Source organism: Cotesia glomerata, linkage group LG8, assembly GCF_020080835.1.
Source record: "Cotesia glomerata isolate CgM1 linkage group LG8, MPM_Cglom_v2.3, whole genome shotgun sequence".
Lineage (NCBI taxonomy): Eukaryota > Metazoa > Arthropoda > Insecta > Hymenoptera > Braconidae > Cotesia > Cotesia glomerata.
In genome coordinates this window covers 13,779,122-13,799,180 of record NC_058165.1, presented here as the reverse complement: position 1 = coordinate 13,799,180, position 20,059 = coordinate 13,779,122, and the positions used below count along the sequence as shown (strand labels likewise).

The 20,059-nt window shown below is 32.2% G+C and overlaps 2 protein-coding genes, 2 long non-coding RNA genes and 1 pseudogene across 5 annotated transcripts in view; 1 reads left to right on the top strand and 4 right to left on the bottom strand.

Annotated features, from left to right (window-relative positions):
• Positions 1 to 237: 237 nt before the first annotated feature.
• LOC123270138 lies at positions 238 to 3,409 on the bottom strand (annotated as a pseudogene).
• A 1,740-nt stretch (positions 3,410 to 5,149) lies between these two features.
• Positions 5,150 to 6,682, bottom strand: LOC123270953. Its single transcript, XR_006510734.1, has 3 exons — positions 6,048 to 6,682; positions 5,390 to 5,613; positions 5,150 to 5,321 (listed from the first exon to the last, which is right to left on the bottom strand). It is a non-coding gene; the product is annotated as an uncharacterized LOC123270953 (long non-coding RNA).
• A 143-nt stretch (positions 6,683 to 6,825) lies between these two features.
• Positions 6,826 to 8,675, bottom strand: LOC123270948. The gene is made up of 2 exons (XM_044737135.1): positions 8,341 to 8,675; positions 6,826 to 8,045 (listed from the first exon to the last, which is right to left on the bottom strand). Exon 2 carries the CDS (start codon positions 8,019 to 8,021, stop codon positions 6,864 to 6,866), a length of 1,158 nt encoding a protein of 385 aa, XP_044593070.1. The 5' UTR covers positions 8,022 to 8,045; positions 8,341 to 8,675; the 3' UTR covers positions 6,826 to 6,863.
• A 3,761-nt stretch (positions 8,676 to 12,436) lies between these two features.
• LOC123270955 overlaps positions 12,437 to 20,059 on the bottom strand; it is an 8,504-nt gene continuing 881 nt past the window's right edge. Inside the window, exons 2-3 of the long non-coding RNA XR_006510736.1 lie at positions 13,832 to 13,839; positions 12,437 to 12,545 (exon numbers count right to left, since the gene is read on the bottom strand). This is a non-coding gene — a long non-coding RNA (uncharacterized LOC123270955). The remainder of the gene's footprint in view (positions 12,546 to 13,831; positions 13,840 to 20,059) is intronic.
• On the top strand, positions 13,843 to 16,272 carry LOC123270951 (J domain-containing protein DDB_G0295729-like). Of its 2 annotated transcripts, none has more exons than XM_044737138.1 (2): positions 13,843 to 14,305; positions 14,961 to 16,272. In XM_044737138.1, the coding sequence occupies exon 2, from the start codon at positions 15,088 to 15,090 to the stop codon at positions 15,760 to 15,762; it is 675 nt and encodes a 224-aa protein (XP_044593073.1). In that variant the 5' UTR covers positions 13,843 to 14,305; positions 14,961 to 15,087; the 3' UTR covers positions 15,763 to 16,272. The 2 variants fall into 2 exon arrangements, with proteins under 2 accessions (XP_044593073.1, XP_044593072.1); XM_044737137.1 differs by having other exon boundaries at positions 13,843 to 14,390.

Sequence of the window (20,059 nt, the reverse complement as noted above, 5' to 3'; positions counted from 1 at the left end):
CTGAGAATTTTTGGCGATTTCTTTTCTCTTTTAATTCGGCTTCCGTTGTCGTTTCCTATGGCCTTCGGTTCTGAGGCAGAATTTTGTCCGCCAAATTACACACAGCTCTATCAGGTAATCTCCGGATCTGGTTGGTTGCGTCGTAGCTCGGGATTTAGTCAACTTGGTAAATGAAATCTGGAAATTCCAGGATAGTTAAGAGGCATAATTATTGAGGAGGGATATTTTTAGGCTTGGCTAAAATGCCTACAGCAATAAATATCAATTATAAATGTTCAATTAATCGCTCTGAAGGTTCCACAAGAAACTCAGAGGAAAATAAATAATTACCTGTTTTCCAAGATCTCGTGCTGGTGTCTCGGGCTCCGGCTTCACAATGTCGCTTTTCGGTACGCCAACTTCACTTGCCCCTGGTGTGGAATTATCCCCACCCGCGGAACGCTTATTTTCTAGGCCCCGGAACTTATGTTAATTTTTATTGTTACTGCGCGAGCATCCTAGACCACAGCGCCCAGTGATCCGTCGATAACTAAACGCGGCTAGGGTGAGGACCTTCAACGGATAATGAAGGAGCCCCGTGACAGGGTGTTCAGAATAAAAATTTTAAATTTCCAAGCTATAGGTCCTACATGCTCCAAATTTGCTAGCTGTCTTCTTTGTGAGATGAAGAAATAATTCATGAACGAATTTTACCGTATCCTACCCCAAAAAAGAATGCGGGGGCGTTAACAATGAAAAATTCCCGATTTCATACTATAGCTCTCTAGACTCCAAATTGGGTAGGAATTTTCTGTAAGAGATGTAGAAATAATATACGAACGAATTTTACGATAGCTCACCTCACAGGGGTTTGCGGGAGTATTAACTATTAAAATTGTTTAATTTCTAAGCTACAGCTCCGATAGTCGCCAAATTTGGAAGGAGTTTTTTATTTGTGATATAGAAATGATCTAAGAGCGGATTTTACGACGAACCACCCCTAATAAGAATCGCGGGGGTGGGTGTCAACAATAAGAAATCTTAATTTCAAAATATAGCCTCTAAAAACTCCAAATTTGGTTGGAATATTTTATTTCTCGTGTAGAGATCATCTCAAAACGAATTTCAATAAAGTCTACTCCCGATAGAGATTGCGGGGGTGGGTGTTAAAATCTGACATTTTAATTTCCAAACTGCAACTTCTACAGACTCTAAATTTGGTAGAAATCTCCGTGTATAATGTCAAGTTCAACTGAGAATAGATTTTCTCGAGTTCTAACTCCAAAAGGGATTGTGGGGGAGTTAACAATGAGAAGTCCCCTTTTCTAATAGCTCTTATAGAATCCAAATTTAGTAAGGATCTTCTATATGTGATGTAGAAATAATCTAAGCAAATTTGACGACGAACAACCCCCAATAAAAGATTGCAGGGGGATTTAACAATAAAAAAAGCTTAATTTCCAAAATATAGCTTCTAAAAGCTGTAAATTTGGTAGGAATCTTTTATATGCCATGAGGAAATCATCTTAAAATGGATTTCAAAAAATTCTACTTCCGATAGAGATTGCGGGGGTAGGTGTTAAAATCTAAAATTTTAATTTTTGAACTGTAACTTCGATAGACTCCAAATTTAGTAGGAATCTTCGTGGATAATGTCAAGTTCAGCTGAGAATGAATTTTCTCGAATTCTAACCCGATAAGGGATTGCAAGGGGAGTTAACAATGAAACTCTCCCATTTTCAAACACGAGTTTCTATGGACTCGAAGTTTTGTTGGAACCTTTTATTTATAATATAGAAACCATCTCAAATAGGATCTTACGGAATTCTTCCCAAACATAGGAGCGCAGGAGTGATAATTGTCAAAAAATTCATATTCTTCAAATACAATTCCTACAGATATAAAATTTAATAGAATAATAAAAGAAACAAGAAATTACAGGGATGGCCTTCAAGGTCAACTGATTTAAATATTTTTTTCTTCGTGTCAATCATTGTGCATTTTTGGAAGATAGCCACGAGAATAGTATAGTGATTACACATTGAAAGTTACAATGAATATTAGCCAGAATAATTACATAGATAAAAAGTACAGGCCAATCCAATGGAATTTGGAATCTGTGCAAGTCAAAATAATACTCCAATTAAATTTCAAGTCTAGATCTAAAAATAAAATTCTATTCAATTCTAAATATAATTTTGAGTGTCCAGCGGAGCAGGCGGGTAACAGCTAGTATATATATATTAGGGTGTGCCAAAATGTAACTTCCTTGATGGGCCTTTTAAAATTGGAATTTTCAGTTCCGCTTTTGAAATCAGCTGTGTTTAGGCCTTTCCTAAGATATTTTGGGGTAAGACGATAGATTTGATTTTCATAGAATTTTTAGCAGGAGGTTTTAATTGGGCACTTCCGGCCGAAATTTAACTTTTCAGCGGAAGTGCCCAAACTAAGCTCCAGTTAAAAAATACTGCATAAGCACAGTTCTAAACTGTCATCACTTACGTGGTTAACTTCATCTTCAGTTTTTGATTTAGAAGCACAAACTGCTGTATCTCCACCACTGATAATTATGATAGATTCACAAGTTGTTGCCTTAACAACATTGTCTATCAAACTTTTTGTATTTTTGCTGAAGTTTTCAAACTCAAATATATCGACTAGTAACGTGTAGCATACCATTGCTTTAGCTCTTTTGATTGTCTCAGTAAATAATTCACAGGGTTTAAAACCAACGTCTAGTCCTATCCACTCATCGGAAATTTCAGAGTTAACAGCAGCTCTTACGGTTGATCTTCAATAAATTTATCTGCTGCAACAAAATCTATTGAAAGATAAACATGAACATTGTTTTTTATAGCTTTTCCCTAAGGGTCATTTACAATTTTTTAAGCTTCTTCATCGAACAGTAGATTTCCAATTTTCATTCTATTAGACATTTTAAGGAAAGTATAAACCATACCACCACCAACAATCATTTCGTTAATTTCATTCAACAATAAGTTATTGATTAGTTGTGTTTTTTTTTTCAACAATTTCGGCATTACCAAGAATTGCTAGTAATAATCTTTCAGGATTATCAAGAGCTCAAGCAAAGTATTCAAGCTCTTTTTTCATCAAGAATCCATTAGCATGTACATCAAATCTATCGCCTATCATAGAGTTATGAACATGAAGTGAGCAGTACCAAAAGCGTTGTTGATTTTCTCCCCGAGTTTTCTCAACAATGCATAGAACTTTGTCACTTAATCTTTGTCTGCTTAAATTTTACTATCATCAGGACCAACGACTTTGCCCTTCTTTCATCATAATACGTCAATTCTCTATCAAAATAATAGTTTTTGGTGCAAAATGTTTTCGCAAATTTACAATTTGCTTTTCTTTTGTATTTCATTTTTTTCTCTATATTAAAACTTGTTTTGTCAGAACACATAAGCCTTTATATAGATCAAAGCCAGTGTATATTTAAAAAAAAACTTTCTATAGCGGTTTCAAATTTCGATTTTTAAAAATCTAATAGTCATGATTTGATGATTATAAATTATAATTTATAATCATGATTAATTCATAATTTTTATGATGCTGAATATTAAGGAATTTTGTTAACATCTTAATGTTTTGTTAAAGTCAAAGTTTGTCGGGACCGCAGATTTTAACAATGACCAGCGTTTTAATTTTTCTGAAGATAGATTGTAATCGCAAATTCTAAAATATATTTTTTAAAATAGTATTTGATAATTGTTTGAAAGTAAGATTCAACTTACTTTAGACACTTGAATATTTATAAATAATTATTTTCATTAATTACGTATGATTTACATTGAAGTTTAAAAAATTGTGACTATTTTAAAACCAAATTTTACTTCTGTATGCTTTTCATATTTTACAATGAAATATATATAATAAAGTATTAAATATTTCATGAGTGTAAATATTTAAGATCATTAAATTCAAAGTTTAAAGATGTTGTAATATAGTTTCATCATCAGATTTTAAGTACTTCACGATTAAGTTTTATTGTTGTCTTTTCTTTTCTAAAATTTTCAATATTTAACAGTAAAATATATAATAATTCTACAACTACTAAAAGTTTTATGAAAATTTTGAAAATAAACAAATTATTGAAATAATTAAATTTTAATTATAGTTAAAATATGTCGTTATTAAAATAACTTTACCTACATTATTCGGTCTTTGAATCGTGTAAAAGAATATTGTATTATATTGTCTTTTATTATAATTTTAAATATCTGTAATTTAAATGAAATATCTTATTAATAAAGTCACTTCTCGATTCTTTATAGCTAAAATGAAGAATAAAGCTTTCTTACTACAATTTTTTATGAATGTTAAATGTATGTATGGTCATATATCGCTATGTATGAAAAAAAATAAAATGGCAACTGCAAAAATTAAAGAATACAATAAGACACAAATAATTGAGTAACATTTAATTACATGAAATTGTTCCTCTATTTTTGTACAGTTTTTAATTTATTTATTATTCTTTGAATGCGATTATAATTTTGAATAATCAGTTTGATTGAAAAAAAAATTCTCAACTTTATTCTAACAATGTGATTGTTTTACTCTAATTGCAAATTTTTTACATATTAATTGAGCTTAAGGTAAAGTTGAACTTTTTTAACCATATTCTTTCTTTGAACGTCGAATAATAGTTGATAATCAGTACGCCATCCTATGCATCAATAAAATAAAAATTATTATTAATTTTTTGATCTATAGATTTAGATTTAGACTTTGTTTATTGATGCCAAGGCACAGGCCGAATGGCAATTTCTATTACAGAGTATATACAGTTTTTACAAGAAAAATAGTTTCTGTGAGTGCATAATACATAAAGTACATAACATTGCATATAAATAATTTGTTTATAACTTGTATATGGACAAGGTAAAATAAAATTAAATTCAAATAAAAATTTGGAAATTAATATAGAAAAAGAAAAATTTAAAGTATAAAATTTCAATGTTATCAATTCAGATAATAACTCAGTATAATAATTCTGTGAATTTCACTTATTTTATCCTTATTTTAATCTTAAACTTCAACTTTTAATCTTTAATGTATTAGACTTAAATTCGTAATTTATTAGACATCGTTTTAATTATCAAGATTTAATAAATAATTAAAAATAGTTGTATACTCATTAAAAATAGTTGTATACTCATTAAAAATAGTTGTATATTCATTAAATAAATAACTTGGTAATCAATTAAAGCTCCTGAATTAATCGAAGGCGTAACATTGAAGCTTACATCAAAATCTGCTGTGGTCAATATATTTTTATGTTTGTGCGTAGTCTTTAATTTTCAGTTCTAGCCCTGAAATACAAAGAACTGATTAATAATAATGTATTGAAAAAAATAAATTAATAAAATTACATATTTACCCAGTTTGGAGAAAAAAGGCATAACTGTATCCCAAATTAAGTCTTGAAAAAAGTTATTAGCGGCGGTAATATCTGTACTCAAATGATTGTCTGTGCTTTACTAGTCAATAGAATAGTCAATTTAATTTCTTCTTTTCCTTAGTTGGCTCGGGAATCATTTGCTCTGGATCAATCACTATATCTCTACTAGCTGCACATATTTTACGTAATTTATGCATTGAAAACTAATGGAAAAAAAATATTATTTTAATTAAAATACAATTATGTAATAAATTAATCCGTATAACAATGAATGACTAAAAATGCGTACTTTTAAACATAAAAATGAATTTATTTTTACAAGATACATCGAAAAAGCTTCAGCGTATCAAAACTGAAATGAGAATATTATCTTAGCCTATGAGCCGATAAATTAGCTGGTTAACTGAGCTTAGTTTATGAAACAATGGTTAATTAGCCAACAAGTAGTTAGTTTTTTCGATGGTTCTGAAGTAAAATCAGAAGCCACACCTAAATAGACCGGATGACAAAGAAATATTCCTAAATACCTATGAAGATAATCCAACCAGATTTTTCTAACATAAATCTTGGAAAATGAATTATAAAATTACTTGTTTATAAACAATTTATTTTCAATTATGTAAAAAATAATATTTACCTATAATAGATTAAAATCAACTTTTTCTTGCAATATTTTCTTTAGTGCGAAAAATTATGAAAACAAGGTGCTTTACATGATAACAAACAATCATTTTTAAAACTGGGTCAAAAATATTGATCCATAGAAATGAATTCAAGAATCTTTTTTCCTCTAATTAATATCGACCAATAAAAAATTAATAGAAATTTTAAAATAAAAAAAAATAATGACTTATTAACATAACAATAAACTGATAAGATAAGATGCTGAAACTTCATTCTTTTCATCAAGTGCGTAAGAAACAACATTTATTTCATACCTGAAAAATAAAAGATACTATTCACTCCAATTTCAGTATTAAATTTATGATTAATTAAAATTTGTTTTAATCTTTTATTCAGTACTAATTCTTCAAAATTACCACGTAATGAATCATGAATAACTTTGAGTTCTACTTTGATAAAGTATTATTTGGCGGTGAATTAAACTCAAACAATGATGATCTATGAATAATTAATCATATGATTGTAATATTACAATTATATTTTCATAATAGTTAACTTTCATAGTCATGAATCCTGTGTGATTTTTCAATTATTATATAGATGTAAGCGTACCTCATAAATAAATAAACGAAAAGAAACTTTTTGAACAATAAAGAGAAGAAATCAGTAGTAGTAATAAATATTAAAAATTATACATTTTTTTTTTACATTATTTTGTAGTTGAATTTGATACGAAATCATCGTTTTTTTTTTTTTTACAAACACCGAACTACTTGAAAATTTATAAATAAATTACTTATAAACATTATTTTCTGATTAATCTGATGAACTATGTATAAACTTTTAATAAATTTAAAATTTGTAAATAAAGTTCAACACTTTCTTCAACATTCAGAGGTACTTGTATATCAGGTATCAATACTTTAACTAATTGACAAAAAATTTCATTGTATAGTTTAGGCTTCAAAGTGTAGTCTTGTTTCAGAATATCAATTGCATGCTCATTGACTGGTTTCATGTAATCTTTGGCCCCAATAACTTCAGGAAGGTAATATAAACAATTTGGTTTCCCCGGAGCTATATGACGATTTTTTTGTTTTCTTATTCTATGCCGATTCCACTCGTGGCGAATTGTTTCTAATTCAGCTCTAATTAAGTGCCCAAAGCAAAATCGTAAACACTCGACATGTATCATAGATGAATCGTTGTAAAGACCTCTCTCACGTAAGTCTTTAAATAAATTAATCCAAAAATCTAAACCATGACGCCTAAGCTGAGACCAATAACTCTCTATCCGCTGATTAGACGTGCTTTTCCCTTTGATGAAGCTTTTCCAAGCTGATAGACTATCATCATGGTAAAATCGTAGACTTTGTTGAAGGGCTTCAACTAGACAATTCTCGGTTCCATAATCTGACCGTATCAAAGTTGGAACCAGTTTCAATTTCTGTACCGTTGTTAAATAATAATACGCAATAATTTCCGGTTTATTGTTAGATGTTGCAACGTCCAACCATAAAATTTTTCTGGAAAATCCATCGATGCATCCGTGAATGGCAAAGCCAAAGGGCTTTAATTTATCATAACCATCAATATGCCATAGGAAATTAGGCCCTGGAACTGGGTACTTACGCCGTATCAAGCGTCGACGAGATCTCTCTTCAATTGCATTTGGATCGGCTAGATGCAAAATTTTATCAACCGTACTCCTTTTTACTTTTAAGCCATAAATTAGCCTTAAACGTTGCCACATTCTTTTGTAGCCAATACAAGAGCCACCACTAAAAATTTCATCAATCACTGCCCTGCAGATAGATTCTAAAGAATCTTCAACGATTCCCTTACGCTTCAGTCCAAGCTTTTGAAGAATTCGAATGAGGTGTCGACGAGAAATTGAAATATTGTGATACTTAAATAAAAAATTTACTATCTCATTATATGTGAAACCTTCCTTGAAATATTTTGTTATCAATGATTCTCTAGACATGGTTTACAAATTTATTGACAGTAACTGCAAAAAATAAAAAGAATATTTTTCATTAATAAATGCTCAAAAAAAATGCAATAATTCATAGCACTGACGTTGAGATATTTATCTATTTTCAAAACGATTAAATTTTAATAATAAATACTTATTCAAAAATTTCTCTTGTAAAATTAAAAATATATAAGAGAGCCTTTTTAAGAATGATTTTATTAATAGAATAGAATGTAAATAGTTGTCAGATATCTGCTGATAACAGTTTGACAATAAATAAAAAAAACTGGATTATTAGACATGAATAAATAAATAAATAAATACATACCAAATGTATACAAATGTTTAGATTTCTTTCTGATTATTTTATGTATTAAAAGAGCTTGAATAAATAGCTTTTTCATAGGGTTGAGTGAATTTCTTATTACATTTAATTTTTAAGTTTGGACTAAAATTATTATTATATTTTATGGAATAATCCTCTTGTTAGTCCCTTAGTGGAATAAACAAATAGCGCCACCTTTAAAAAATTACGACCGACATACTATGTATGTCAACAGACGCAGCCAAATCAGAGGTACTACCATGGCTACATAACGTGTCACTACCAGGCTTCCGTAAAGAAAACTGTTTTGAGAAATATCCAAGTAAATTAGAAGCATATAGGGAGCGTAGAAAAAATGCTCGTAACAGCAGTAATTTAAACTCAAACGAGGTTCCGCGGAAGAACGCGACACGGAACACCGAAGTGGTAGCGCGTTCGCAATCTACCGAGTCAACTACGAATTAAATATTCACGACACCCCTGGCCTACCCACCATAAAGTTAAATAATAATAAATTCAATAATAAACAAGCTATATTTCTAATAGATACCGGTGCACAATTAAATTTAATAAAAGCTAACTCTCTCACTTCCGAAATTCTCGTAAATTCAAACGTTATTTTTAATCTAACGGGAATTGGTTCAGGTATGTTACACACTCACGGGGAAGTCGAACTTAATGTACATGGTATAATAATAAAATTTCAAATAGTTGAAAATTCATTCCCCATTAAACAGGAAGGTATTCTCGGAGTACCCTTTTGGCAAAAACAAGAAGCTCAGTTAATTTTTAAAGATAATCTACCGGGTCATTTAATTTTAGGCGACCAACAAATTGAATTGAGTGGCCATACATCCCATTATCTACCTCCTAGAACAAAAAAATTACTGACGATTAAAATTAAGGGCGACCGAAAAGAACCTGGTTACATAAAAAGGATTAATACGGGACCTGGAGTTTATCTCGGTGAAGTATTGACGACACCTATAAATAATCATGTTAAAATTTTTGCTATTAATACCCTAACCAATCCAGTAAATTTAACGATCCCGCCTGTAGAGATCGAAGATTTTGAGATTCTACCCTCGATGACGCGGAATAAAAAAACGAGATCTTCCGAGGAAATAACTGAGCAAGCCGTCGCCAATAGATTTGTATTATTGACAGAAAATCTTAATTTAGATCATTTAAATGAATTAGAAAAAACCAGCGTTTTAGCCATAATAAAAAAATTTCCATTTCAATTTCATCTCCCGGGTGATAAATTACAAGCTACCGATATATTAAAACATAAAATAGTTACCACTGATGAGGTACCAATTAATACGAAACAGTATCGGAATCCCCAATCATTAAAACAGGAAGTCCAGAAACAAGTAGATGAGCTCCTTAAAGCCAACATCATTCAAAGCTCTGACTCTTCATAAAATTCACCTGTGTGGATTGTTTCGAAAAAAACCAGGCCCTTCAAACGAGCCTCGTTGGAGAATGGTTATTGATTATCGTGGTCTAAATGAAAAAACAGTTAGTGACGCCTATCCACTCCCAAATATAATAGATATTCTTGACCAATTAGGGAATGCAAAATATTTCACTACACTCGACCTTATTGCTTCTGGGTTTCATCAGATAATGATGGATCCAACCTCTAAACATAAAACTGCTTTTTCGACCCCTTATGGTCATTATGAATTCAACCGTATGCCCTTTGGCTTAAAAAATGCTCCCCCCTGTTTAAAATTTCCAATAGGATCCCATCAAAAGCGACAAAAGCCACTTAGAAACCCATAAATTTTATTGGTTTCTAAGTGGCTTTTGTCGCTTTTGATGGGATCTTATTGGAGCTTTTCAACAGGGCCACGACCTTTCAGCGTCTTATGGATCGCATTCTCTCGGGACTTCAGGGAGTCGAGTTATTTGTTTACATGGACGATATCGTAGTTTATGCAAATTCTTTAGAAGAACATTCAAATAAATTAAGAAAGTTACTTGCCCGTTTGCAAAATGCCGGCCTTACGCTATCTCCTGAAAAATGTCATTTCTTACAAAAACAAATAGTTTACCTAGGACATCTAATTACAGATGGCGGTGTAAAACCAGATCCACAAAAGATTCAAGCCGTAAAGGGATTTTGTGTACCCAACAGTAAAAAAGATATAAAATCATTCCTAGGATTAGTGGGTTATTATAGACGTTTTATCAAAGACTTTTCTAAATTAGCAAAACCTTTAACTTCCCTATTAAAAAAGGAGGCTATCTTTAAATGGAGTGACACCCAACAGAGTTCATTTGAGACGTTAAGGGATATGATATGTAGCGAACCGTTACTCCAATACCCAGATTTTAATAAGAAATTTATAGTTACTACCGATGCTTCTAATTATGCACTTGGTGCAGTTTTAAGTCAAGGTCCAATTGGGAAGGACTTGCCAATTTCCTTTGCTTCTCGAACACTCCCTAACGGATCGGTTTATGCTCAGTATACACCAAGTATACACAGTGTATACGTGTCGAATTCACCCAAAGTATACGTCGCGTATACACCGAAAATTTTTTTAAAGTCCAGAGTTTGAAATTTTTCCAAGTGTTGAATCGTAAAAAAAATTTTAATTTTTAAATAACAATGGGCTACAAACAGCCAGAAACTGATAAATTCAATGACATTAAGACACCATGTTCCAGTGTATGACATGCCAGGTTTACACCGTGAAAAAATTTCTAAGTCCCACAGCTTAAAATTTTTCGAAGTGCTGAATCGTAAAAAAATTTTTAATTTTTAAATACCAATGGACTACAAATAGCCAGAAACTGATAAATTCAATGACATTAAAACACCATGTTCCAATGTATGACTTATGCCAGGTTCACACCGTCAAAAAATTTCAAAGTCCCAAAGATTAAAATTGTTCTAAGTGTCAAATAGAATAATTTTTCGATTCATAAATATATGTGTAGATCAACAATAAGCTGCCTAAAACTGATACATAACTTGACATCAAGACACCATTTTCCGGTGTATCTTTAATGCCGGGTTTACACCAGCCAAAAAATTTTGAAGTCTGACTCCGGAGAAAATTTTTCATGATAAAAAAAAGTAGGTATGTTTTGGCTGAAAATGGATAAATAACATAAAGACAGCCGAATTTTTGTAGCTTCGCCGAACATAAGCTCACACAAAAAACATTGCGACAAATTCAAACATCAAAATTCAAGCCGTTTTAGTATGTTATGTTAACTTTTTTTATTTTTGAGATTAGTGCACTTAATAATTAAACCTAATTTGCAACGAATCGATGATGTAAGAAAGTAAAAATATTAGAAATAAGGATGATCTTTTGTTTATTTAGTAAAATAAGTATTTTTACTTTTATTCACTCCATGAATAATTACATTAATGAATATATCATTCACAACAGTCTTAATGACTAAATTTATATTATTTGTAGGTTAACGCACAGTACAGAATGTATTGAAACTACGCAAGGCGCCTGCGTAAGTCAACAAATATTGAGATTTTTGGACAATATAAACAGTGAAGTTTTCAAACTAAAAAAAAATACATGTTAAAATTATTTTACTTATCCAATTGAAGTTATTTCCAGTCCATACAGATATAATTTTTTTTTATTCGAAAAAAATTACTCTTAGACAGGACTGGAAAATTTTTAAGTTTTTAGGACTTACAAATTTTTTTGTCCTTTAAAATTTTTCATTCAACATGTTACACCAAAAAAATTAAACGTCTTAATGTCCTCTTATTTATTTATTTTAGGTTATTTCAAGTAAATATTTATTTTTTTTTGTTGAACAAAATTTCTCTTAGAATGGGATTTGGAAAATTTTTTACAGTGTACGCGTTGAAAGTGATACACCAAGAAACGTTCATCTGATTTTATGTTATTTGTTCGTTTCAGGTCATTTCCAGGCGATCCATACCTACTTCCCTTATTCGAAAAAAATTTTCTCACTGACAACTCTGACAACTTTGTCACTGTCTGGAGATAAAAAATTTTTTTGGTGTATACTCGGTGTGAACTTGTGTTATATGATTCGAATTCACACCGAGTATATTGAGTGTATTTTTCATCTATACTAAGTGTTTATCCGAAAAATACCAAATATACCTACTGTATCCCCCCAGTATACACCACACCAAGTTTACACCGAATTTACACCTAGTATACACAGTGTATACGGATCCGCTAGGGCTTTCAAATACAGAAGTAAATTACTCTACCACCGAAAAGGAACTCCTTGCTATAATTTTTACAGTAAATCATTTTCGACCTTATTTATATGGTCATTCTTTCACCCTCGTAACCGATCATCGCCCTTTAGTCTGGCTTCACAACACTAAAGACCCAACTTCAAAATTATTGAGATGGAGAATCAAGTTAAACGAATATGATTTTGACATAGTCTTTAAGCCCGGTAAAATTAACTCTAATGCCGATGCCCTCTCCCGAAATCCTATTGACCCTGACGTTAACAAAACTCTGAATTTAGAAGACGAACAACATAAAAATTCATCAATCAGCTCTAGAAGTCTAGAATCGGTACTTGACTGCGCAGACAAGATACCAGTTGTAGATTTCGCCACGAGCGCAAAGATTAAAGATAAGACCGATAGTAAATTCAATGTTGAAGCATTTGTAGGCTCTATTTTTCTGGCAGATAATTTAGAAAATTCTTTTAAAATGAATTCTATAAGTAATATAAAAACAATGTCTTGTGATAAAAATACCGAAGTGACTCCAGTGTGTTCAAAAGATAACTGTCAATGTCAAGGTGCTCTTGTTGGAGCGAATTTATTTCATGGGGCTTTACATGCTTACTCGGAACTTCAGACCTTAGGGTTCTATAACAGCGAGGTGCGATGGAAGCCAAATTTTTGTCAAGGGGTTCAAAACGCCAATCCAATACATCACCTCTTAGGAGGGTGTAAAAATGGAGCGCGGTATGAGCCAAATTTCAGGACTTTGCGGGCACATTCAACACTTATGTCCTTGGAAGACTTTAGTGGTAGTGTGCCTTGCGAGTCAAATGTCAAGAACAATGTCAGTGAAAATGTCAAGGAAAATGTCAGTAATAAAGTTTTGCACGTACTGCCAGAATTTAAGTTTTTAAGAGACTGTGTCAGTGGTGTACGGTGTGAACTTGTTCTCGAGAACACATTGGAGGATTGCCAGGCAATTTCAGAAAAAAGAAATAGTGACAGTTCAAACGACAATGACTCGACGAGAAAACGAACTAAATCCAACTATTATGAAATACGGAAAATCCTACTGATAGTCCCTTTACAATTTTCTTATACTAAAGATAAACTAAGTATGCGGAAAGACAATATTATTCAGTTAATTTCAGCAGATTGTACCTTCATACCCAAGTCAAGTAGAGAATAACTTAATCAAGGCAAATTTTCTATTGAAAATTTATTGGAAAATCCAGGTAATCTAGTCGAAGTGATAGCCACTCGTTATAACTATCAAACAACTTTACATACTTATTTTTTGAAGTGAAACTTCTTTAGGCGCATGAGGGTAAAATTTTTACAAATGTAACGTCACGCAAGTATGCAACGGAAGTGTCGAAAAAGAGAGAGAGAGCGATCGAGACCGATTGAGAGAGAGTAAGACAGGGCGAACGTAGCATGAAGCAACTAGCGATGGAGTGAGAGTAGGGAGCAAGCAAGTGAGAAAGATCGAGAGAAAAAGTGAGATAGAGCGATTGTCGTATCACGCACAGTGCCATGGAGCGAGAGGTGGGAGAGAGCTATAGTGAGAAAGATTGAACGAGAGAGAGAATAAGGGATATTGAGAAATAATACATGCTATATTGGTTTGTGTATTCGTTTACTAGTTAATTGTTAGAACTTTAGATGGCAAATCTGTCGCATAACGTCATTTGCAGTAAACGCAGATTTTTCATCTATTTACAATATTATTAGCACTTATGCAGTGTATAAACAGTGAGTTAAATTTATAAATAAACTTTATGAATAATATTTTGTGATAAATTTTAAAGTCGTCCTATATACTAAGCAGTTACTCGAAGTAAGTAATATATCTGTTATCTTTTTGTTTATTTACAATTTTTAGGCTAATTGGTTTGAAGGTTAGGTAGTTTTAATATTTACAAATAACATGTTGCATTTCAACTTTCCACTCGTCATTTAATAATTCAATAAATCATTTTCCATAAAATAAAAATATTTGATAAATTCGCTTTTCTAAATTTTAAGTTAAAAAAAAAAATTTAATTAATAATTTCTAATATTGACAAAAAACACGTGGCATTTTTATTTACAATTCGTCATTTGAGATTTCAATAAATCATTTTGCATAAAATATAAATAACAATATTTCATAAATTCTCTTGACAAAATTTTAATTTAAAACCTGGAATTTCTATAGTTATCATTAATTTACAATGATTTTGTATAAATTTAAATTGAGGTCAGGTATTTTTACTATTTACAAAAAATCACGAGGAATTTTAATTTAATATTCAACATCTGAGATTTTACTATATTATTTTTCAAACAATATAAAATAAATGTATTTTAATAATTCTCTTTAATTATTTTTATTAAATATTAAATTCAAATAACTTATCATTTTCAGATCGCAATGCCAAAAATTGTGGTGCGAGAATGTGAAACAATTAAAAATAAAATATTTGTTAGACGGCCAGGTAAAACATCAACAGAACGTTCACGTGAATTTAGAGAGCGGAAGAAGGCTTTAAAAAATGCAGCTAGCCAAGAGTTTAATATCTCATCGTCCATCATTACAAAAACTAAACCAAAAACTCCAGCAGAGCGTAGTCGTGACTACAGAGCTCGAAAAAGACAAAAATATGAAGAAAATCAAGTCAAATTATTTGACGCGAATCACTGTTGAAGTTGAAGTACATCAAGAACAAGAAAATTCTCAACCTTCGACTTTGACTTTACCAATTGAAAAAAATAAAACTTCAAGAGAACGTGTTCGTGAGTTTAGAGCAAGAAAAAAATCATTGACAAACCTTTCAGAAAACATTATTGAAGATTTTCAAACATCATCAAATATTATTAATGCTAATAATAATAATAATAACAATAATAACAATAATGGTGATAATAATAATATTAATAATAATAATATCGATGATGAAAAAAATAATGTCAATATTAGAAATAATACGAGACGAATTCAAGATAATGATTTACGTGTACCTTATTCTACTTTTCACAGGCATCAAAATGCACACAATGAATTTAAGGAAAAATTTATCAATAACTCGTTTGGGCATGTTTGCTCAGTATGTGATAGATTGTGGTTTGAAGAAGATTTAAAATCTGCATCTGTTCAACACAAAGATATTAAATATAATTCTTCCTCATGTGTCAAACTACAAAATTGCTTTATGCAACACATGTCTTAACGCATTAAACAAAAATAACATTCCAGTAATAGCTGTATATAATGGGTTCAAATATCCACAAACTAAATTTATAATTTATATTAATTTTCAACACTTTTAATATTTTAATGACAATTAAATTCCTAACATATCTTCCTTTTTCCCTTCCTTTAAGTCTCGGAAATCTAAAGTTTTAGATTTGTATAAATATAGACAAGACTATAGATTTAGTATAATAGAAGCATATTTAATTAGACTTAATCTAACTTGGTTTACTCAGGACTGAAATCGACTGAGCAGACTCAATGTTTTTTTTTTAATTGAATTTAAAATTTTTCATTTATTATTTTTTTTTTTTAGCCGAAAATTATGCTACGGCGCGCCATTTTCCCGGCCCAAGAGGACGAACCAAGTTTTGGGGGCGAGGCCGTGGCAGAATTGGAAGGCGTGGAAGAGGAGATAGGAGAGGAGGAAGAGGAAGAGGTGGGAGAGAAGGCGGAAGTGGTCCTACCATTAATCATAAAATTATTTTTATTAAAAACTTTTATTATAATAATTTAAATAAAAAATAAAGGTTGGCAATAGCCTAATCGGCTCGGTACCTGCATTTCGAAAGAGTGGGACCAGGGTTCGATTCCGGCGCGCACCAATATTTTTCAATGATTATAAACTAAGAATATGTGCGTTTCATTGCCAGCCTCTGTACCGGTCGGGTTTTCTGTGGTTTTCCCATATAGTTATGGAGGTAAAATGTCATTATAGAAGTACCTCCATACTATTTAAGACCGTAATGCAAATGCAGGTACTGATTATAACGCGTAAGCCGGCCACAGTCACAGCACATGTGTGTCGGGCATGAAAGAAAAAATCCCGACATGCAGGGGGGTGGGAACGAAAAAAGTGGTTGAGAGTTATAATGACGGGGTTGAGAGATTATATTGCGGAGAAAAAAAAAAGTGGAGAGACAATAATTCCCCACCTTCCCTTGTAAAACACTCTACAGTGATACAAGTAAAACCATCCTCAATTATTATAACCTCATAAATAAAAAATAATAATGATTAAAAAAAATGTTATAATTTGTAAGGCCTGAATTTATCCTTATCCCTAAATTTGTGTGTGTGTGCGAGTGTGTGTGTGGATGTCGGTTCGTGTGTCTGTATGTGAGCGTGTGTGTGTAAGTGCTTAGGAGCGCATATGTTTGTGTGGATGGATATAAGCGCGTGCAGTGCGTGTACTCGGGTGTACGTGATTGCGTGTGTGTGTCTTTTTGTATTCGATAACATATTTATATTTATTTGAAACAAAACATACTCTATATAATCAATTAATTTAAATAATAATTTATTAAATTCAAAATATATTTAAAATTTGCCAAAGCGTAACAAGCATTATCATTATTGTCGTTATTATTATTATTATTATTATTATTATTATTATTATTATTATTTATTGTTATTATCATATTGTTGTTAGTAAATAACATAATGCATCAAACTCATAATTAATATAAGTATTATGTAAAGAATATCGTCGTTTAAAACTTCTGCTCAATTCGATTAAAATGCCACTTATATCTGTACACCTCTCGAATAGAATTACTTATAGTCTAAGAGCCGGTGGGAGATAGACCTTCACCGATCTGATAACCAGATGAGACATATTTTTTATCGAATATAATTTATAAACAAATATGCCTATAATTACTTGCCTATCTGAAAGTGCTCATGGCTATTTTTAATTAAATTAACTTTAATCGATTTTTTTTCATCACTTTCATTCTTTTGGTAACCAAATGAATTTTATTTCACTGTTAGTTTTTAACACACAGAATATGCCTCAGTAGGCTTGCCTACTCATTTTTGTGTATAGCTACCTGGCAAGCCAATGTGAACAGGTAAGTCAATATAGGTGACTCCATCGTTCTGCTAACTTATCGAAAGTTATATCAAATTTTAGATTATTTTATTACAAAATCAGTCATATAGACTTACCTGCAAAAAATCATACTTAAAGCACTATTGCCTAGCTAAAAACTTTTAGAGTTTTAGCCATCTGATAGGTGCGAGAGAGAAAGTAGAGCGTCCGAAGTCTATGTGGTAGAACAGGACACAACATAGCAGCTGCAAGCTACCTGACCGTTGAATGTATCCGAGTGCACATGCTCCTGTATAGTCGAAAATCATTTATTAGTGACAACACGTGCTAAATAAATATTTGAATTTCATTTTTTTATGTATTTTTTATACTTTGTAATAAATGGTTCTAACATGTACCTGAAGATCCGATCGTTTTTTTATGAACGAAAATAAAAAAAAAATTTTTTTTGCTTTTGAAACTGAAAATAGTTTTTCGGCTCCAAAAAAATACAAATAGCCCTAAAAATGATATATTGACCCCTCTAAAAAGCAAAACTACCCTCACAGCCACCCCGAAGACTTCAGAATTTTTTTCAAAACTTCTAAAAAAATCCTTGCGAGGGTCCTTGGAGGCTGCCGATTTTTTAGAGCACTTCTAGTACCCCCCTACATAATACAAAAAATCATTAGGCCGCTAACACCTCCGGAACTACCCTTTCAGCCATCCTAAAGACCCATAAATTGAAAAAAAATCCATTTAAGGGTCCTTGGAGGCTGCCGATTTTTTAGAGTACTCCTAGTATCCCCCACAATATATAAAAATAATCAGGCCGCTAACACCCCAGAAATACGTTTTCCAGCCACCCTAAAGACTTATGAATTGAAAAAATGTAGAAAAATCCTTTCAAGGGTCCTTGGAGGCTGCCGATTTTTAGAGCAGCCTGATTATTTTTTTATATATTGTGGGGTACTAGAGAGTGCTCTAAAAGCGGCAGCCTCAAGGACCCTTTGAAAGGATTTTTCTACATTTTTTCAATTTATGAGTCTTTAAGGTGGCTGGAAGGGTAGTTCCGGGGTGTTAGCGGCCTGATGATTTTATATTTTGTAGAGGGGTACAAAGAGTACTCTAAAAATCGGTAGCCTCCCAAGGACCCTTCGAAGGATTTTTGAGGTACAATAAAAACCTCTAAGTCTTCAGGCATGTGGCTGGAGCCTCCAGGGGGGTTCCGCGTTAGCAACCCTGATTATTTATATATATATTGTGGGGGGGTAATTAGGAGTGCTCTGAAAAATCGGCAGCCTCCGCGGACCCTTTGAAAGCGATTTTTTTTTAATTTTTTGAAAAAAAATTCATAAGTCTTTAAGGGTGGCTGGAAGGGTAGTTCTGGGGGTGTTAGCGGCCTAATGATTTTTGTGATTATGTGGGGGTACTAGAAGCAAGCTCTAAAGAATCGGCAGCCTCCATGACCCTTTGAAAAGATTTTCTTTTAATTTTTGAAAAAAATTCATAAGTCTTCGGGGTGGCTGGAGGGGTAGTTCCGGGATGTTAGCGGCCTGATGATTTTTGTATTATGTGGAGGGGTACTAGGAGTGCTCTAAAATCGGCAGCCTCCAAGCGACCCTTGGAAGGATTTTTTCTCGGAATTTTTGAGAAAATTTCTAAGTCTTCAGGGTCGCTGTAGGGGAGTTCCGGGGGTGTTAGCAGCCCGGATTATTTTTGTATTATGTGGGGCACTCAGTTTCCCCGGAAAAATCGGCAGCCTCCATGGACCCTTGAAAAGATTTTTTCTGAATTTTTTGAAAAAATTCTTTGGGTCTTCAGGGTGGCTGGAGGGGTAGTTCCGGGGTGTTAGCGGCCTGATACCTTTGTGTATTATGTGGGCAAGAACTAGGGGTATTTTAAAAGCGGCAGCCTCCGCGACTTTTGAAGTGATTTTTTACTTTTTAAAAAAATTCATAAGTCTTTAGAGGTGGCTGGAAGCGGGTAGTTCCAGGGGTGTTAGCGGCCCGCTGATTATTTTATTTATTATTGTGGGGAACTGCTAGGGTACTCTAAAAAGTCGACAGCCTCTAAGGACCCTTGAAAGGATTTTTTACATTTTTTTCAATTTATGGAGTCTTTAGGGTGGCTGGAGGGTAGTTCCGGAGGTGTTAGCGGCCTAATGGTTTTTGTAGTATTGTGAGGGGTACTCAGAAGTGCTCTAAAAATCGGCAGCCTCCAAGGACCCTCGCAGAGGATTTTTTTAGAAGCTTTTGAAAAACATTCTGAAGTCTTCAGCGGGGTGGCTGTGAGGGTAGTTTTAGCTTTTTAGAGGGCGTCCATATATCATTTTTAGGGACTGTTTGTATTTTTTGGAGCCGAAAAATTATTTTCGGTTTCAAAAGCAAAAACACTTTTTAGTTTCGTACATAAAACGAGTCGGATCTTCAAAATGTGTTAAATTTTTTTTCTATGAGTT

Coding starts and splice junctions, on each gene's coding strand:
- LOC123270948 (XM_044737135.1), bottom strand. CDS start 8,021: ATGTCTAGAGAATCATTGATAACAAAATATTTCAAGGAAGGTTTCACA.
- LOC123270951 (XM_044737138.1), top strand. CDS start 15,088: ATGCAGCTAGCCAAGAGTTTAATATCTCATCGTCCATCATTACAAAAA.